We start from the raw sequence: 22511 nt of genomic DNA on the forward strand, positions 1-22511 counted from the left end.
TAATATCCAGCATGGCGGCGAGTACGCCGCAGTTTATTAGCCACCGATCGCGCGCGATAAAAACTTAATCGCTATAATTTATATTAGCAGAGTACTCTGCGTTGATACCACTGCTTAAAATTAAAATATATCGCCCTGTTTTTCGTCGATCGGCCGGTTCTGCAAAATTTATTGGACTTTTTGCAACGCGCCGAGCAGTATTCCGTGGCGGACCGGTCCAATAACAATATTAACGTCAGCTCACGGCCCGGAGATCTTACGGAGCACTCGGTGACACGGTGTTAAACGCGCTAATATCACACGTTCACCGAGAGCCGAGAGCCAATCCAGACGATCTTAGAATACGCATAATGCCGCGTAAAATTTATTTCGATGCACTCTCGTGCATTGTCTGAAGAAACGCACGATTTCTTACATAATTCGCTGGATGAGAATTTTGAAATCTGTGTTTTACCGAAAGGGTGATAATATACATATATCGTTTAATGTATACATCGAATCGATTTGCAATGAAATCGCAGTAGATATACATATATATATATATATATATATATATATATATATATATATATATATATATATATAGGATGAGATACTCTTTGAGAATTATCTTGCAGGAAGTCTATACATATAGATAGGATAGATACAGGATAGGTACAGACACGAGTGCTATCGTATTTCTAATCAAAATATAAGTATCTTTTTCGTGTGACAGAATTTTCAAACTCGAATTTTGTTTTCGAGATATATCTCATTTTTTAACATACCATAATACAATGTATTTGCTGTGTTTCCGTATAAATGATTTTTCGGGTAAAAATTTTGATAATTCTGAATATTTCAGCATGTGTTTATAGCTTTGGAGAGATGTAACAAATATTGATATACTACGATATTGTACACAAAAATAAAATATCTTGGAAACGATGCATGTCAGAAATTTTGCGAATGGAAAAAGGTTTGCATCCTATCTATATGGGACACCCAGTATATACGGGGCGATATATTCTCTGAGAATCGTCTTGTATGTATATATATGTGTATATATATATATATATATATATATATATATATATATATATATATCGCGACATGGTATTTGCGGCTAAGTCCTACGCGAACGATCGCGGAGCCCGCTTCTTGGGTGGCTCCTCGGGCTTCCCAGGGGGTACCTCCTTCCCCCTTATTCCTTTCCACAATCGCTTCCTCTCTCTTCCTCTCTCTCTCTCTCTCTCTCTCTCTCTCTCTGTCGTTTTCTTCCTCCTTTTTCTCGAGAAAACACTGCGACATGACGTATTCTAATGATAATACCACGCCTGGACGTGTTTCTCATCCTTCCTGGCCGCCGCCGAGATTCAGGCCGCTCTCCATCAAGGAACGAAATTATTTTTAGATGCGCGATGAAACCGCCTTTTGTACCCCGCGACATTGCGTTCGAACTGCCGGCGTCTCATGACGCCTGGTTAAGACGCCCGTATATAATTAACTTTCCTCTCTCGATTACGTCGCAGATTACACACACACACACACACACACACACACACACACACACACAGAGAGAGAGAGAGAGAGAGAGAGAGAGAGAGAGAGAGAGAGAGAGAGAGGAAACCGTTTTATTTCACTAATCCTTGCCACACATCATATTCCATCCAGGCCTCGGAGAGGGCATCCGATTTAATCTATCGACGCTGGAAAAAAAACCTGATAAATCCAATCAGATCGGCTGTCGACGTGCGCGCGGGGGGCTTTTTTCCCCCGCGCATCTTCCAGTTCCAGTCGGTGTAAACTAGTTTTGTGAGACGGGTAAAGAGAGGAGTAGGAGAGTGTGCATCCTCCAGTGATCACATAATCGTACGTTCACCTCCCGAGGGCTTTCCACCTTCTCCTCTCCCGCTTCCTCCTCTCCGCGCTTCTTCTTCTTCTTCTTCTTCTTCTTCTTCTTCTTCTTCTTCTTCTCTTTAGTCTTTCTCGTTCCTCCTTTTCCCTTTTCTCTCCCTTTTCTTCGACCTTCGTCGAGTTTCTATCTCGCCATGCCAATCTACTATCGAGCATTCTTCTAAGGTTGATCGAATCGTCTCTCGCGCTACCTTACACGATATGCTGCCTCGTTCAAAGGGATTCGCGTTCACACAATGTTGCGGTCATCGAATTATTTATATGGCGAGCATATATAGCCATCTCTCTCTCTCTCTCTCTCTATCTATTTATCTATCTCGGTGTATATAGAGGTATATATAGCTTTCTTATATCGTGTATCGTATATACTTCTCTTTTATATATGTATGTATATCCTCTAAGAACAAATTTTTAAACGAAATCTCCTCGGAATTTCTATGGCGGGACTCGAATTTATCTGGAATAATTGCAATCTTATCGTTTATTCCAGGCGTGTCGGGATACAGTTTCCTCGTCCGCACCTAAACCAGTGTATAACGGATCGTAATTGCATAAGGCCGCGTTTATCGATGGAATTTCGAGAAACGGTCACGATTCTTCCCACCGCTCAACGAACGACGTCGACACGTTCGAATTGGCAACGGATACAGGTTAGAGAGAGCGCAAATATCGCAGGCGCGATTCGGGGAATGCGGTCGGATGTGAGACATCTTCTCCGATAGATTTCGATCCGATAGTAAGATCCTCCTTATCATCTAATTGCACGCTTCAACGTGCGTCGGTCGTACGGGACAAGTGCCGAGGCGTGTTTCATCGCGCCTGATGGCGCACGCGATTCGAAAACGCTCGATTACCTCCGTGAACGCGCTCGGCTATATTATTCCGCGATCGCGGTTCCGTGAATAGAAACGCAAAACGCAACACGCGCGCTGATATATCGTTCGCGCGAGGCCAGTACACAACGCGTCCCGACAGGTGCTTATCGATGGAGATAGCGGCGTTCGGTTACCGCGAACGGCACGGGGTTGCTGCTTCGTATCGCGCCGTACGATGGACGATTGTCAACGATCCGCGATTGAGCAGGAGCAATTATCGATGCTTGTCGCTCGATGCGATTAATCGAATTGATTCAGGAGTGGGAGGGTGAGGGAGACGGAGCGCAGCAATCGTGACAGTTGCGGCAGTTGCTATGATATTTCGCTCATCTCGCCGCGAGACCCGACACGTTTTTCACTCCGCTTTGAATTCTTCTTTTTTCACGATGCGATAATCCTCGCCTTTCGTGTAATTATTAACGTAAACGGCGCTGATACACACCCTTTTATATTTACAATATTTGGAAATGGAATATATAAGATGGCGTTCTTAAATTAATAAAAAAGATTGTAATATTGTGAGTTTTCATTTCTACGATAACGGGACAAATGGCGAAAGACTCGAAGGAATGGAACCGTAAAAGCTTACCCGATCGCGTGCATATCGAACCACTGGAATGTACGGCGCGTACCTGTACCTTAATACACGATTTCACGCGTAATGGCGCAATGAACTTGTATCAATCCGTTCACGCGAGCTCGACGCGAGTCTAGTCATTATTTCAAGACGACACGATAGAATGATGCGAGATACGCGATAGAATATAAAATCCTTTCGGCATTATACAAATCCTAGCACACGAATGTGTATAATGTTGTGAGATTACGCGAATTGATAAATTCGTTTTAATCAAGTGGCTATCGGAAAAAAAAATATATTAATAAATTAAATGAAATTAATGGTTAATGATAATGTGTGTGAATAATTATGTTAATAAAGAAAATTAAATTTATTAATAAATTAAGTACGACACATTTTATTTCGAAAAATAAAAAAATAATCTCGATATTTTATAACAAGAAAGGAATAATATACATGCATAATATACTATATCTACTATGCAATCTACTATGTATCCGCTATACTCTCCGAAGAATAATTCATAAACATCACGCGTAGGTATGCGTATCTCCAGTTAAGAGTTGATTAATTTATGAATGCATGAGGAATTACACGAGCGTAGGTTACGCAATATAAATCGGTAGATTTTACGACGAAAGAGATATACTATAACCGCTTGTGACAAAGACGCGAGAGGAACGCTATCGCCGCATGCGCGCATAACTGTGCACTTGGTATAACAAACAGATCGATCATCGTTGGGGCAGGGCGTCGTTCGCGTCGTTCGCGTCGTTCGCGTCGTTCGCGTCGTCCGTGAGCCCTTCGAGTCATCGGGAATTTTCGGCGACCCCCTACAATCTACATCTACAACGACGAAACGCATCTCATAGACGACGTATCGCGGCGTGAAATCTTTCGAGAGAATCAATCTCAAACCTGCTCTAGACACGATCCATAACTCGTAACGAAACTCGGAACAAGATACAATATCACATGCTTGACAAGTTCCGATTGGGTGTGTAAATATAGTCATAGCGTCTGTGATCCTACATATTAATTTCACGATTATCGTATATAATTGCTATGTAGTGTCTTTAAAAGAAGGATAAAAACTACATAAAAATTCGGGCATTTTCTTTGATTCGCGCGACTCGTTATCGAAGTCGGACCGCTGAAACGGGTTCGGTGCTCTCGGAAAGCGAAAAGTGACAGCGACTTGGGAATACGTTATCAGCGCGTAGAAAGCGCGCAAAGTTACTGCGCAGTTAAGCGGTTAAAGCTACGCTCTAGAATTGCGGTATTTGAGATTAGTCGGGCCCATCGAAGCGGCTCGGCTTCTAGCTTCTAGCACGGTTCCGCGGACCCTCGGCCCTCGGCCCTCGGCCCTCGGTCCTCGGTCGGGTCATCCCTGTGACGGGGGGGATCCGCGGGGCTCTCGCCGCGTGCCTTCGCGCCGAGCTACTCCAATCGAGACGCGCCGCTATAATCGGCGAGGAGGAGGAGCGCGAGTAGGTGGAGAAAGAGTTGTGAAACCGTCTGTAGACCTCGCGTAGGTTGTTGCCTGCGACGCGCGACTCGTTAGGTCGTCGGCAGAGAGAAGCGACCAAGTCGCCGCAGAAAGTTATTGCTATACAGTTAACTCCATAACCGGGCAAGTTTGGCGTTGCTGCGTTTTGCCATGTTACAGCCGCGATAACGAGCTCGCTAGAGCGGCGGAGAAAATTCCTCGCGAGAATATGATTAATATAAATTCGATCGAAGTAGCGCAGAATATATTCTTATTACGTATAAGCAGATGGAATGTCTCTTTTTGTCCCGTTATAAATATATTGCGCATTATGTAGCCCGGCGCGAGATTTTTCTCTCATTCTACTTTCCGGCCACTCTCGTTGATGTCAACATCAAAACGCGAGTCAGTTTTATGACAGATAAGTTTACAATTCGCTGGACAAGATTTTGTAATATTTTATTTTATATATATAATCATTTATTATATAATTAATTTATTACTATATAATTTTATAAAATATATTGATTTATTATTGTTTGTGTCATGAAATAGAGAGAAAGAGAAAGAGAGAGAGAGAGAATACATATGGAAGAAAAAAAAAATACAATATATATGTACATGTATAAAATATATGTAGCACATAAAATTCCAAATGCGATGTTATTTTAGTCGTAAATTACGAATCGTCTCTAAAATTTTTTAAATACTCGCAACATGACAAAGCGTTTCAATTCTCATTTCGCATATATCTATATTCGCGACGGAAATTACGAAGATGCGTTAATATCCATGAAGATGGAACTGTATTTCCGGCAATAATGTTGCGCTACCAAATTAATTATCCTGCAGAATTAAAAGCGCCTTCGTCGACAGATTCGTATTCTAGAAAAGAATCAAAATTTATCGACCGCGCCGTTGTAATGACTGTACGTCACATATCATCGGCTGTGCGATGAATCGGAGATGTCTGAAATCGATTCTCTGTGTGTGTGTGTGTGTGTGTGTGTGTGTGTGTGTGTGTATTCGAGATCAAAGTTTTTTGCTAGAGAAAAGATTATTGGACCCCTAAATTTGTCAAGCAATTTAAATTCTTTATTTTAGCTGTTCTTATTCATTATTTTCAGTTTCTTGTTTTGTACTTTTAATGCATATATTATAATATTTATCGAGTTTATATCAAATTATTGTTGTAAATAGACATTACAAAGTTTTTGTTTTTGTAATTTACAGCCGTCCGGCGAGAAAAATATCTCTATTCTTTCAATTGTTATAGAAAGATTAATCGTGATTGATCAGCAACAATGGTTTAAGAATTTTTTACTCCATCTGGAAATTATCCACAGAGATAAGACTTTAAGAGAGAAAATAAACGCAAAAATCATCGTTAGACGGATTCTTAAATTAAAACGTCATTTCAAAGCGCATTTAATTTGAAAATATCGATTGTTTAAAAGACCTCTTTATTATTATCATCTTTTGCGACTTATACGAGAAAAATTCATCTACGCATCTACGTACGATAAATGTTTTTTCATCGTTTCGATAATCGTCCTGATCTGATGATTTCTCCAAGCTTCTCAAGAATTGATCGAGAGGTCGAATAGATTTTCATACAAATCGCAATGCATTGACTTACCAGCGATGTTCCCGTGCGCGCGTCGAAGTCTCTAGGGAGATTTGCGTACTTCCGGAGGCACGACGTCGTATGTTTTTTATTATTCTTTCACTTGCCGCTCGTAAAGGTCGGATTGTCCGCTGCTCGCGCCTTCATCTGAATCTATCGCTCCTAAATTCTCTCTGAGCAGACTCTTTAAATTCCCTCTAATACGCCTGAATTCATATGAAACTATTCTCCTCGCGTCGAGATGCCTTCCTTCCTTCCGCTTGGCCGGATGAATGATGCGTGGATCGGATGATGCTTTCAGTCTCTTTTTGCGATTGTACGAGAAAAACATGGAGATTGGACGTCCAAAAATTTGATACGTTTGCATGACACGATCTTATGCTCGCTCGCGGCCGAGGAAAGGTCTGTTTATCGATCGGAGCATACGAGATGCTTGCGAAGTGGCCTTTCTCTCACGTTCTAAACTCGCAGGAAGTTGGCAAATCCTCCTTCTTTTTTTTTTAACGGCCTCTCCTCTCTTCTCTCTACTATAAGCGATCGTACTACAATATTTGCACGCCCCGTTGCTTTATTTTCATTGTAAAAAGATAGATTCGTACGATGAAAATTCCTAGAAAATAATTCTTACCTGGCGCGTTTCGGTGAAACGTAACTCTTTTCGTTGCGGCGATTAAAATCATGGGTTATCACGAGAATTTCAATTCCTTTGAAAGCGGTGCAATGATTTTTATGCAATTGCATTCATAAAATCTTATTTCACCGCATATTACTCAGTTTACAATCAATTTTGCGCGATATCTAAAAAAAGACAGAGAGAAGAGAGAGAAAGAGAAAGAGAGGGAGGGAGGGGAGGAGAGAGAGAGAGAGAGAGGGGGGGGATGGCAAATGTTAAAAGACCTAACTGTATCTTCCGCAAGAATTCGAAAAATTATTGCACGGAGATCATTGATCCTTGATCCTTGTAACGACGCCGAGGCCTCCGGGATCCTCGTTTGCCGGAATGATTTTTTGCCTTTCCGCTCGATCGATTCCGACCGGCGCGGCGATTACAGCCGACTCCCACTTCCTCGAGTAAAACTCTCCCGGCGTAATCCAGCTCTCAACACGCACGAATCCGAACGCACTATGTACGTGGTAGATCGCGAAACCGTAATGGATCGCTAGGCGACGGTGACGATCCACCGGATCGTTTTCCGTGCGATCTTCGATGGATTATGATCGCGAATACGCGATGTACGAACCACGCCTCATCGCGGTTACCATAGGCGCCGAGCCGTATTCTTCACCAAGACGTATTCTTGCCAAGAGCGTACGTCATATCGATTTTCAACGTATTATTCGAGATATATAAATGTCCATAAAATATTATAATAAAATCGCGTTCTTTTCTTCTTTTTCTTTTTTCAACGCGCGCCTCTATTTTATACGCATGAGCGAGATATTCTCTCACGTAAAGCGTATTCCTTTTGCGACGAATACGATTGGCTAGCTTTGTATCTTTTCGAGAAAAGAAGGAGGGGGGTATCCCTCTTCATTACTTATTTATCGAATTGTCGTCTTCAATGTCGATAACTTGATTATCTCAAGAATGTGTGACATAAGTAATAAAAATTCAGATAGAGTTCCACTGATTAATCGACACGATTTTCGCCGATAAACATCCTTATATCATTGTCAATGTTATAATATTCAATATTCGTCAGTTTATGATTATTCAAAGTAATCATTGATCAGGAATTGAAACGCAAGAATCAGGATTCGAAGGTGCAAGGATCGAATAGCTATAATCGAATTATCATATCGATTTTGCTGCCTCACGATCCGTAAATAAGGAGAGAGGAAACTCTTATCTCGGATTTTTCTCCTTCCGTATCTTTTCAACCACTACGAGTGACAGTTCGAGTATCTTGGATGATTATTATCTATGATGATCATTGAATCCTTGACAACTATCTCGACTATTCTCTCCGCTAATCACTGGCACGAGAATATACAGCATACTCGATTCGCGAACGCGTATTATAGTCTCCCTCCCGGGGGGAAAGAGAAAGAAAAAAAAAAAAGCAAAGAGCGACGAGCGGAATCGCGGCGAACCCTGTCCTAGGATAACCTCGATACACTTACTCGTCCAAGTACCAGCGAGCGACTGAGGGCTGCAGACAGCGGGCCCAGAAACGGGGCCCGCCACGCCACGGCCCCGGGGGACCCTCTCGAGCCCCCCGCGCCGCGTTTCAGGACCAGTTCGGTCGCTTCGCCGCCGCTGCTGCTGCTGCTGCTGTTGCTGTTGCTGTTGCTGCTGCGAAGGAAGGATACGCGCTATGCTCTCCGCGAGGACTCCCCTCTCCTGCGGCGACCTATGTCCTACCGTCCTACGTCGCGCATTCCACGTCCTGCGCCCCAAGAGACGCATCTTCTCCACCTGATCGCACGCATTTCGCGCCCTCAAGATCAACATATTCGGGAAAATTGCATCTTTCGGCGCGTGACATATATATGTGCGTAGCGCGAGATGTCAATTTGTAAGAATAAGAGCACATTTTTTATCCGATTGTTTTTACACATCTTCTCTCCTTCTCCTCTTCTTCTCTTTTAAGATTATTTCATTCAAATACAGATTAGTCCGGACGAGAGTAGAATCTCTCGAAAGATTTCCAGAAAACATATTTATATGAAAAAAATCTTGAAACAATAATATATAAAAATCAATTGTTTTTCATAATATAATAATGTGGAATTTTTAGTGATATAAAATAATTGAAGTACAAAATAGTTAAAGAAGAGATTTTCTCTCCTTTTTTCATGTAATTAATGTTAAAATAATTAAATAAATAAAGTTGATGCGTAGAAGATCCTACGTCTAGCCATCTAGCGAATCGCCTTCCACTGATGAATTCAATGATTGTGAATTCAGAGTGAATTTTTCATTAGTGATTCTGATAAAAATATAAATAGTTTTCTCTCCTGACAAAAATCGCTTGAAATCTTGACATTTGAATCGATTAAACCGCGATGTCGTAATAACCTCATCGATATATTTCCCTCGGAATCAGATCGAAACTTAATTAATAATTAATCGACAGTGTTAATACACGAAGCAAGTTCGTAAACAAGGGAACTGATAAATAAATAGGCGTAATAATTCGTTTATAGCGAAGCTGTGGATTCGCTAACTCGTTTGTCCCCTTCCTCCGCGGCTTTTCGCGCTGCCAATAGCATCATGTACCCCCTGATGGTCCACCTGGCCCAACCTCTTGGCGTCCGACGGGAGCCAATCGCGTGTCTAACGCACGATCTAATACCTTGTCTCGTAACGGGTGTCGAAAGTGGAAGGGGGATCGTCACGCTTACGAGTCGCTTGGGTTTAGGTCCGAGACTCCGAGTCCGAGGTCCCGTCCGAGAGCGATTTAGATCGTTGTCTCGTCGCATCTCGCTCGCTTGCGTCTTCATCCACGTTGCCTCGATATCAAATCACAAAATCGTCCCTTCCGTCTCTCTATCCTCGAAATATTCAGAAGAAAAAACATCATACCTGAATGCTCCGCATTTTAAATTTTCGCACGTGTATAAAGAAATCGAAACCGAGTAGATAAAAGCGCGTCAGAGCGAGAATTGCTCAAATCTTTTATTTATATATATTTGATAAAATATATAAAGAGAATATATTTATTTATATTATATTTATATCAACGATTTTTATCTTTTTTTAAGAAATTTTATCATAGAAACTATAATAAACAATTCTAAATTATAATATAAAATATATCATTACGTTAATTACATAAAATAAAATATTAATTACTTGTATGTTTTCGTGTACGAGCGGATAAAATATCTTTTCCGTTCCTCTAGACTAGTCAAATTTCACGCTGTGCGACAGTGCAGGTGTGCGATACCTCATAAGCTCGTTTAATCTTATAAATTAAAATTTTATAAGACACGCGAGAGAGCGTACATATACAAAGCACGCACGCACGCACAAACGCAACATGCGCGAACGTATGAGAGCATTTTTCGAGTGTACGTGAGATTGGTCCAGCTACGGGAATCAGGTTCGGTAACTTGTCCCATCCATCACTAACCCGGACAGCCAGATGTTCGCAGGGGGTACAATGGTCGTATAAAGTATTACCCCTTCGTGCATAATGCCGCTAGCAGAAATTATCCAGCAGCACCCTCCGCATGGCCGCACGGACGTAGAAAATTTTGGATTTTATGTCTGGGGTGTGTGTCGGGATCCTTTCTCCTTCCTGTAATAGAGCGCAACCGTCTGCGTCGCAGAAGACGCATCGCGAAAACTGCTGTATCTGCGATTCGCGAGCCGAGCGTGAGGCAGGAAACTTTGTCGAATCCGGGACACGATCAAATTTCTCGCGGTTGTCGATTTCGACGATTGATTTCTCTTATTTAATCTCGTTCAAAAAATATATATGTTTGTATGTATAATATATACAAAATATACTATATCTAATGCATATATGTTATTAATTAAATAAGAATATTATATATATATATATATATATATATATATATATAAAATATAGTAGGTATATAGTAAATAGATATATAGTATATAATAAATATAGTCTGTATGTGTATATACATATTACACATACACACACACACACATTATATTTTTATTTAAAAATAATGTGATAATAATATGATAATTTAATAAGTATATGTCACAATGTATATATATCAATATATATATATATATATATATATATACTATACATACTTGAAAAAATATATACATAAACATTTGGAATGATTAGAATATATATATACATATACTAAAATCTGTTTTATTTAAAATGAAAAGCAGATAGACTTCCTGAATAGGAAGTAAGTTGAGTCGTAAACACATATAATAACATCGTTGAGGAAAGCGTTATTTAGATAGGACAACTAAAGTCGCTGTACCTCTTTCGAGGAGTATTCCCTGTAGAGTTTTGCCGCAAGTGGTATAGCCCATGAACGGCGACGGCGGCGGCGACGCGACGGCATTTTCGCATCACATACGTCGCGTTTCGCTGACCGGTTCGAGCCCCACCGTGCGTTTCGCTCATTCATCGTAGCAATGAAACTGTTGATTAGCCGCAATATCACGTCAGATTTTTAACGATACGCGATCGATCGAAATAAAAATGACTCTTCTACAATCCTTATTTTTAGAAATAAGTAGAAATAAATCCAGGAAAATCTATAGATTATTTTGGGCCATTGACTTTTTTTCACTCTCGCTCTATGAAATCCCTGTCGTTGCTTAATTTGTTCATAAAAATCTTTTCGATTTATCATAATTAGAAAAATTATATTCACGCTCTCTCATTTTTCGCGTCTCGAATTTAAAGAGAAATTGATACGATATACATATATCGTGTATTTATAACGTGTTCGTAAATTTTATATACTCAGAATATTCCACGGAAATGGTTTCTGGCGTCTACCCTTCAAGCGGCTCTCGCGGAGAATCCTGAGGAACATAGCAGACAAAACTTTTCGGAATCTTTGAATGATGCGGAAGTCAGGACGCGTCCGTCCATGCTGAGAGAAACCTATTCGGGGGACAGATTTATACCTTGCCGTCGTGGTTACAGTTTCGAAGCGGCCCACTGTTTGTTAAGAAAAGAATCCGAGGACAGGGAGGGCAGCGTTACGATAGACGTTCATAAACAGGTACGAGAAACTCTGAGTGTCATCTGTTTAAAAAAAAATATGTTATCCGTTATTACAATAATTTTGATTCTTTCCAGCTTGATTTGCTGCATGTTACGCATCAACGCGAAGCTTGCCACGCCATGATGACAGAACAAGCTGTCATACCGGGTAATCTTTAAATTATAATAAATACATATATATATGTATATAAGATATATATAGAATATGCATAGAGATAGATAGATGGATATATAGATAGAGAGGGAGAGAAAAAGAGAGTGGGAGAGAAAGAGAGAGAGAGAGAGAGAGAGAGAGAGAGAGAGAGAGAGAGAGAGAGAGAGAATATGATCGCAATAATTTATTATTTTGTTTTCTGGATGAAAAAGATCTAGTTATAAAAAAAAAAAAAAAGTTATCCTTGTTTGGAATTTTTCAAAGTTTTATGCATGTAGAAAAAAACATTCTTCATTTTCCGTTTTAAACGTGAATTAAGATGTTTATTTGGATGTGCTTGTTTAGGTTTAAATCAAACCAAGATTCTACACTATAACAATTCAACGACGCAGTCTCAGAATCCGCGACGATCCAAGATGGTGGGAAATTGGAAGTGCACGCCGCGCAAAAAAACCTTGATAGAAAGCATAGATAAAATATTGAGCATATTGGATTCTACGGAAGGTACGACATCGCGGTATCGATTCGAATCAGTTAAAACGTAATTTACTATTAATACAACAGTCTTCTTCTTTTAATAATCGAAGGTGACAATATCAATCTGGTCGATTGGAGCTGCAATGACATGATCGGCGTCGGCAGTCGAAATTGCATCAAGGTATGCGATGATAACGGTACGATGTTGGCAACGTGGCAGGATAAGGATCGTCCCAGAGTCATTAAATGGAGCAACGACGGTGAGTATATAAAATATATGGTGAAAAATTCTCTTCGCGTCAGTATTCGTAGTCTCGAATAATTCGACGAGCGAAAGATATAAACGATGTCTCGTATATATTTTCTTTTACACAAGTACATAGTCTTTATAAAAGAGTTATATGTATATCTTTAAAGATAATGCTTTTGATGTTTTTTACAAAGAATTTGTATGATTCTCTTCTGTCGTTTTAGCAAACATTAATGAAAATTCAAAAAATTGTAAGGTAGAAAATTCTCTTATTTTGTTATTAATGTCTAAAGATAAACGAAAAATAGTTATACGATGCATCTTCTATTTTAATATTAATATTTAGTAACGCGAGTCGTATGTCAGTTTAGGTAGTAAGCTGGCGGTATGTACAAGTTTCAAGATCATATTGTACAATTTAGAGAGAAAAAAATCCATGTGGAACACCTCTTGTAAATGTTTATTAGCGACGACTCATAACTACTGCGGTATCCGTTGCATCTGCTGGTCTTTTGGCGATCGTCACATCGTTACGTAAATATCGACTTTATTCTCTTAAAATAAATCAATGAAAACATCATTGATTCAAAGCAGCGAGCAAACAACTTTTCATCAGAGATCAGTGAACATTTTACTGATTTTCCATTGAAAACACTCACATTTTACTCCCCTGTCTCGTGTATATGTCTTATTGATTATAGCAGTAAAATTTTACTGAAAAATCAATTATAATGGTATACATATTTGCAAGATGTAAGTAGCTTTTAAAGCTTTCTCTATCTATTTTGAATTGTTATTTTTGGGGGAAACCTTCACATATACATTTACCATATATGGTATATGTGTGTGTGAAATGAAACGCGTATAATTAATATTTAAATTTGAAATTATACGTATAAATATTATACTTTTTCTTTTACTCTCAAAATGTGATAAACCCATAAAAAACGAACAAGATTCTTGGTCAAAAATTCAGATATTTCTTTAACAAGAAAAAAATATATATATATATATTGTTATAAATTTATCTCATATAAAATGTTATAATATAAGATGATTTTTTTTTTTAACATAACACTCGTTGAAATAGCCACTAATTGATTCTTCCACTGATTTGCATCGCTATATAGTATATACTTATACTGTATACTTACAATTAATTGCGAGACCATTAGTAACTATTCACTGTTTTCCTCAATGATAACACACTGATTCGATTTAAGAGAGTACGGAGTAATGCTCTTACCAATACTTGAAAATGTATTAAATGTATTAAATAATGGAATTCCGAATCAAACTTTGGCCTTTCGCTTTCCGTATTCTATCTCTTTTATCGCTAAACTACTTTATAATTATTGTATTAATATTCGTCGTCAAAAGTATTGATTACATCAATTAATTAAAATAACGAATTTGACTGCACAACCTGAGTATATAGATAACCGAGAAAGACTACGTTAAAATAAAGAATAATTATAATTATAAATAATGGAAAGTAATAAATGAAGAATAATAACATTATCCCCCTTCCCTGCAGTGGATGTCTAGGCTCGATATCAGTATACGCATCCGATACGGGCAAGTTGATTAGTACCAACATGAGACACATGGCTCGCATCTCGACCTTAAATTTTTCGCCAAATTTCAAATACCTTGTCTCGACCGCGCAGGACAAAACCGTTGGAGTGTTTATCTGGCCAGATTTAATCCCTTGTTACCACATCAAATTTCCCAAAAACATAAAGGTAGGTCGCGATAAATTGTTTTCAAGATATTGCATTTCTTAATATGCCAATACAACGCGTTTGCTATTTCTTGGTTCTTCGTGTAAAAATGTTGGTAATTCTACGATTTATTAAAACGATATATTTTCAAAAATTTTGCTTAAAAAAAAATTTATTTTTTTAATAAAGAATAGTAGTAGTATCGATCTATACCCTCTATCCATATAGATATGCCCTGTATATTTTGCATGATGAAGAATCAATCTTTCATTCACAACACTCTCTTAGTATATTACGATAAATGGCATTACAAATATCTTGGCGGAAATTTTACCTCACGCCAATTTATTATTATTCAGTATAATAAACGAGAATTGAGCGATTATAATTCATTGATTCAGGACAATGATTTTTCGAATAACGATTCGTGAAATACGGGGATTCGGAGAAGCTCGATTTGTGCGACAATCAATCTCTCTCTCTCTCTCTCTCTCTCTCTCTCTCTCTTGTTTGCAATCATAGAGAGATTGACATTATTTATGATTTTGTGAGAGTATAAAATATTCTGTACTCTCTCTTGATAGGCGATCGCCTGGCATCCGCAGGTATCTAACATGCTTTGCATAGGCGACGGCCATGACGGATCGTTGTCGTTATGGGACATCAACAAGAAGGTAATGACAGCCAATGTATGCGTCAAATCCCACGGACTTCGCGTGGAAAACTTTGCTTGGAACAAGTTAAGCGGCGAGTTGGTCGTACATTGGACCTATAGGGTAGGGGACAAACGATACACGATAGTTCCGGTGCTCGCTAATTTCGATCGAATCGTCGATGCACTGCCACTAGCGAGTAAAGAGGCGCATATATCCTTTTTGAAATTCAACGCCACGCACGAAGAGCTGAGTATGTAAACCTTTATTTCTTTATCTCTTTTTAAGAGTAATTTAAATACAAAAGACTCCGCGAGATGGTTATAGCGCGTTTCAATAAATTGCAGATTTTTTTTTTTTAAGTTTTCAAAAAGTGTTCGTTCTTAACATTTTGAGAGAATAAAATCGGGAATAAATTTTATAAAAAAAAAAAAAAAAAAAAAAAAATTTAAATTATATTTTCCGTTATTAAAAAGGTAACAATCAATATTTTATTTACAAGTTACGGGATCTGATTAAAAAATCGAATAATGTTTTTAACACTCGATACTTTCTTTTAATTAAAAATAAAAACATGAAACAATCTGTCTAATGTTATCGGTTGAAATATTTCTCAAATCGCTCGACATTTGTATTCAAGTTGGATATTTGTTACAGTAACATACGGTAACGATGTCTTTTCGACATGGAAATTTTTTGGCGACGAGAAATTTCAGTACGAACGACAATTACCTCTTTATAACTCGACACAACGGAGGCAAGGAGTTCTCGTCCACAATCCAATTCGATAATTATATGTTTGTCTTATATAATAGAGTAATAAGCTTTAAGATTCGTGAGATATTAGCATTAAATTGAATTGTTTTACAATTTTTTTGCGTAGAAGTTATCCGTTTGTCTTATGTGTTAGATACATATATGAAGAAAAAAAAATGCCAGTATCTCGTAACTCCAAACATCACATTTTAAAGAGTATAATGAAAGGTGGCGTGTTTTACTCCACGCATTGATTAAACTTTTCAAATGTTTAACTCTCATATTACCAGATAATGTGATTTGTGCGAAAAATATTATCTTTATAATTTACGATATCAGCGGTATTATACATAAATAAAAATTTATCCAATACCTTAAGATCAGATAAGTTCGCATAAAATTACGAACGAGTATCAAAGATCAAGTATAAAAAAAGATGTCCTCGAATAAGTGACCATTCCTGTTACAATTAACGCAACATACAGCGTGAATAATTTCCCAGTTCGTTAAAATTAATGGCGCTAAAATTCATTTAGATTGATTTAGCGTTCGATTTAGCAACACTCGTAAATAATTAACTTATCTCGTAGATCGGTAAAGCTCCTGCGCCGAGAATTTAAGTTGCTATCGGTATGGGAGGAAAAAAAAAAAAGAATCTGAGCTAGAATGTAACCGTCTGGTTTTCTCTGGTCAATCTTTCGAATTTTGCAAGTCGGGCAATGATGCAGTTATATTAGAATATATTACATGCAGTAAATTACATATAATATAATATTACTTTTACAGATATAAAAATATGAAAGAAGATTGTAAAATAAAAATATGAAGCCTTTCATGTATAAATGATATGATAAACAAGGTGTTATATTGCAAACTATATATTCCATTACAATTAATATCTCTGTATATATATATATATATATATATATATATATATATATATATATATATATATATATTCATATTGTAATAATAATATCTTTTAATATATGTTCTATTACAATTTATATTTATTTATTTTAATTTATTATATCAATTATATACATATATATATATATATATATATACATAATACGATTATATTACAATATACAATTTAAAATATAATGTTAATTAACAAATATAAAAATATGAAAAAAGATGGCAAAATAGAAATATGAGGTTTTTCATGTATAAACGACATTATAAACAAGATTAATATATTTATTTTAATTTTTGTTCGTGTTTGCCTCTTAATTGCCCGGGTAATTTAAATGGTGTTTTTCACAAGAGAGCCGTTTCATATTTGTAGTGTTTACTTTAATTATATAATATAGTACAATTATATAGAGTATAGAGCTTGCAATATAATTTTAATTAACAGATATAAGAAAAAATAAAAGAAGATTATAAGAGTATAATAAAATATTCAGTTTTTGTATAAATGATATTGTGAAGAAGGTGTTGCACAAAAAAATCATTACTAGTACGATGTATGATTATATCTTGACAATATTCTGTTGCATTAGCGGTCTTTTCGATTTTATGAAATACTCTGTTTAATATCATTTAAACATAAAAAGCTTCATATTTTTATTTTACTATCTTCTTTTAAATGTTTATATCTATTAAGTAATTTATATTGCAAACTGTATACCATATATACTCTATAAAATATAATATATAAATTAATTTAATTATAATAAAACTATATATTATATATAAAATATAGTATATAATTAATTTAATTATATAATTAAGATAAATTATGTTTTCTGTATTATAAGAGAGGGAGTATAATTGTACAATTTCTTCATTCCTGATGCATTATTAAAAGAGAATCAAATTATATAATAAAAAAATTGATTCTTATATAATTAATATAATATATTTTTTATATATAAATTTATTTGTACTTTATTAATTATACACACACATATATATACATGCATATTCATTTATTCTGTGAAAGATTAATTTTCCTACGATGCCTAAGCAATCCTTTGTTCGGTCTAAATTGCAAAAATTTTCAAACCTCCCTCAACACTTTGTACACTTCTCAAGAGACGTACACGTGAATGCGCGAGCGCATCAATGACTACGATACCCGCGTTGACTATCGGCGATAGGGAGCGTCCAGCCACCTACACACGCTGACGTACACGAGGTATACACGCGACACGCCACAAGGAGCACGCGCGATTTCGCAACGCGCGAAGAATGCCGCGAGTGTAGCAGCTGCGGGTCGCCCCGCTCGGCATCCGGATTCCAACGGACGGAAACTACGAGAGAGCGAATCGGATAAACCGGGGTCATCGAGCCACGTAACACACGCACACACACACACACACACACACACACACACACACACACACACACACACACACACACACACACACACACACACACACACACACACACACACACACACACACACACCCGCGCGCGAAATCAAGACGTGCACGTGAGAGATAAAGAGAGAGATGAGAGAATTTCCAAATTCGCGATTGAGCGGTAAGGAAAGAAGGCCGGAATTCGGTAATAACGGTATATTACGGGAAGCGATGGTGTAGGTGTAGGCGGACGCGTCCTTGATCCGCGACGATAGCGATCGAGAGACTCCTCGTCCTCGCCCGAGACCGACGTTCACTCGTCCTCATCGCCTGATCGCCCTTCTCCTGATTGGGCTGCGACGGAACTGGATTGCAGGACCGGTCGCGCAGTCACGTGTCGATGACTTTAGCAGGAATCGATGACCGGATGGAAGTCAGTACACCCTCCTCTCCGTTGGACGGAAGAAAAAAATCTCGAAATTATCTCGCGCATTATATATATATAATATAAAATATTATATACACACGAGAGAGAGGTATATATAAAATAATAAATAAAATCCTGCCGTTTTTCGAACTCGGTCATAAATGTCGAATTGTAAAAAATTAATGATAGCCCGTCGTGTACAGATCGCGATAAGAGCCAGAAATAATAATTCACATCGTTAATAATCTTACCTCGACAAACTGGCGCTGTGGTATATACAATAAAACGCTCTCGGATGGATGCAACATCGATCACTTCTGCATCACGAAAGACCGACAAATTATTGTCCAACGTAATGTATCGTTTATATTGTATTTATCACTTATTATAACGCAATATATCATTCGCCTTAGCGAATGTGTCATTCGTATAGCATTCGATTGAATCGTTTGAATGACTCAAGAGAAATGGATCAATCCTTTTTTCAAATTAACTTTCTATCTTTCGCAATCGTTAAAAGAGAACACTAGAATTAGAAATATAAAAATTTATAAAAAATTTAATAAAATATAAATAAATAAAAAAGATAATTAAAAAAATACTAAATCGGGATTGCCTGGTTTGTCAAATGCAAATTTATAATGTAATACGATATTCACACACACGTGTGCGTATTTATTATAAAATTATTATAAAGTTTTTACGCGCGCGCCTTCTCTTTTAAACGAAGAAACTTGAATCAATGTAATTATTGTATATATAATCATATTTTTTTTTTTTTTTTTTTACATTCTGTATTTACACTTTTATACGCGTAGATAAGATATTCTTGCCTTCCTTGATACCGAGCAAATTTCACAGCCTCATAGCCTTCGTATACCTACACGTTCGTGCGGAGAGTGTACGGATCGCGTCGCGATACCGTGAATTTACGACGGTCACCGAGTGAATCCATTTGTTTCATCTGCATCTGTTTAGCACGCTAATGCCGCTTTCTTCGTATTCCTTACCTCGCCTCGTTCAATTCCTTACCTCCTCCACTCCTCCTTCTCCTCCCAAACGGAAACCACGAACAAATTCTTTCAACGTTATGTTTATTGAACTAAGAATGATGAGACGCGCGTAAAGAGAGCCTGACGAAAGTAAATATGTGCAAAAATATCTTATTAGTTCATTCAATCGCGTTTTAGAAGGGGCACGCTTCTCATTCAAATCATAGTCGATCGTTTTATTTAATGTTTATTAAAATCGAGATTTAAAAAAAAATGATTGATATCAAAAGCATGTTAACGATTTTATATAGAAAAAAAATAAATCTAAATAATAGATGTGTGTTTCTAAAATATTACAATTTTACTGAACATTTGTTCATCAACATTTTAAAAAATATTCACTTATCACTTTATAATATTGTACTTTGCGAATATAAAATTACGAGAGGAAAGAATAGAAAACATTGAGACTATGTCCCGGTACGGATTCGTTGCGAAAATGACTTTCAATTTTAGTTTTCATTCGCTCTCAAGTTTTGCAGAACTTTTTGGGGGAGAAAGATCCGGCAATCGGGATGAAATCTGACGTAGCGAGATCGGACGTGCTAATGGCAGATATACGATAGTAAACATTCCAGCCATGCTATCGTCTATCGATGTTCGTTAGGACGGAACATAGTTGGCGTTCCTCGCTCGATCTTTGTCTAGCTGTTTATAATTAAAGGAACGTCCGTTCACTTCCCGGTAACGATTATTCATAAGAAATATCTTTGCCATGATTTTGCATTCCATAGTCTTATTGTAAATACTTGATTAAGTACTTAGAAAAACTATTGCTTTCTAATATTATACGTGTATATCTAACAGATAAGTTTTCTCGTTTTAGACAAAAGTCAGAGGTAGAGATTCCGAAAAGAGTTTTTTAAAAGATTGATAAAATAAACAGATTCTGTCTAGAAAAGTCTATTTATCGATATGGAAAAGGAGAGTTTTTTATTTTCTTTCCATTAAACATTATATACACACACACACACACACACACACACGCAATGTTTAATAGAGAGAAGATGAAAAAACTCTCCTTTTCCATATTAATAGATTCTTTCTGACAGGATCTGTGTATTTTGTCAATCTTTCGAAAAACTTTTTTCGATGTCTCTACTTTTGATTTTTATTCCAATAAATAAATAAATATATATGCATGTATGCGTGTGTTTTTTTATATATTTTTTATATAGTTTTTTTATATATTTGAATGTAATAAATGAAAAAAATGGCCAAATCCTTGCTATCGTATATTGGAGAAGTTCTCGATTAATATTAATTACGTATGATTTAATAATTTTCCAAGTATCGTTCACAGACACCATCTTTGCCGACCGCTTCGGATGAAAATAATTCGTCATTTCGAATCCCGGCGCGAGCGAACGCTGTCTTTACAGTACATTCTGTAACACCGATTGAGTTCGTTACATCGACATCACAGTAATAATAGCCGCCCGGTTAGGACAATCCGTTCGTGAGAGGATACAAGAACAATTGCCGAATCGACGCATGTAAAGAATATTTAAAATCTGTCGAGCATTAGAACAGGAATGATTACACAGCGGATTGCTTTGAAATCGCGAATGTCGCCGCTCTAATCGCGCTTAAATTTTTTGAAAATCATGAACAAGTAGATGAAGTTTCATTATCCACGATGGAAAAAAATCACGTCGACGAGGCGCTCGTAAAATATGCTTTTTCCGCGCGTTGATTTTACAGATACAATTTATAACGAAACATTTCATATAAAGGAGAATTGTGTGAAAGGTGCACAAGGGCGTGGTCGGCCATTCACGGTTGACCACTGGCCCAGTGGGTCCAGTTTACGGTCGGGCGATTGCGACATCGTCGTATCGACAACAGCGGCCAACTGGTTCGACCACTGGCGATTATTCGATATCCGCCAGCCTCGTTCTCGCAATTTTCTGACTTTGTGCAACTCGCCCCGTTCCCTCGTTCCTTCAACTGAAAACCGAGCTTGCTCGAGCAAACCCAAGTCCGTTTCTTGTTATACTTTTTGTGGCCTATTGGAAAGATTCGCGAAAATCGCGAGAACGACGATGCGATAATTCTAAAGAGAAGAGAACGTAAACGCGAAATTTTGTTGTGTGTGTGAGTGTATGTGATATCGTTTAAAATTTTATATAAATTGTATTATGAAAATTATTTAAGCAACAAACGTCATATAAATCTAAATGTAATGTAATGTATTAAATTTATTAAGAGAAAAGAATTTTTATCCTGCAAGTTATTCATGATTCTCGATCTAGGCTTTTGGTTGGTTGACAGAATTTTTACCATCCTACCAGCGTAGAATTATTATATCACTGTGAACGTACAATATTTACGTCTTTAACACGTCGTTATGCTTTGAATAGCATATCATGTAGATATTTATATCGCTTATTATAAGCCAGTTACATAGATTATAAAATTGGAATCTGGAGTCGCGCGTATCATCGAACGTTACCGATACGATTCGTTTCGTAACCGATTAGTTTCAATGGGATTGCATCGCGCATCGTTTATCAACCGTGCGTTAAAGATCGCAAACTCTAAATACCAATTGCGAC

The 22511-nt window shown here is 37.3% G+C and overlaps 1 protein-coding gene across 1 annotated transcript in view; it reads left to right on the top strand.

Moving 5' to 3' along the window:
• Positions 1–4189: 4189 nt before the first annotated feature.
• Positions 4190–22511, top strand: part of LOC138941293 (protein cortex) — a 35716-nt gene continuing 17394 nt past the window's right edge. Inside the window, exons 1-8 of the mRNA XM_070310850.1 lie at positions 4190–4348; positions 11886–12146; positions 12224–12296; positions 12648–12806; positions 12890–13039; positions 13401–13563; positions 14567–14774; positions 15338–15659. Of these exons, the coding sequence (XP_070166951.1) occupies positions 12012–12146; positions 12224–12296; positions 12648–12806; positions 12890–13039; positions 13401–13563; positions 14567–14774; positions 15338–15659 (1210 nt within the window). The 5' untranslated portion in view covers positions 4190–4348; positions 11886–12011. The remainder of the gene's footprint in view (positions 4349–11885; positions 12147–12223; positions 12297–12647; positions 12807–12889; positions 13040–13400; positions 13564–14566; positions 14775–15337; positions 15660–22511) is intronic.

This window comes from Polyergus mexicanus, unplaced genomic scaffold (assembly GCF_030449975.1).
Source record: "Polyergus mexicanus isolate NDT 795.1 unplaced genomic scaffold, iyPolMexi1.0 SCAF_18, whole genome shotgun sequence".
Taxonomy (NCBI): domain Eukaryota; kingdom Metazoa; phylum Arthropoda; class Insecta; order Hymenoptera; family Formicidae; genus Polyergus; species Polyergus mexicanus.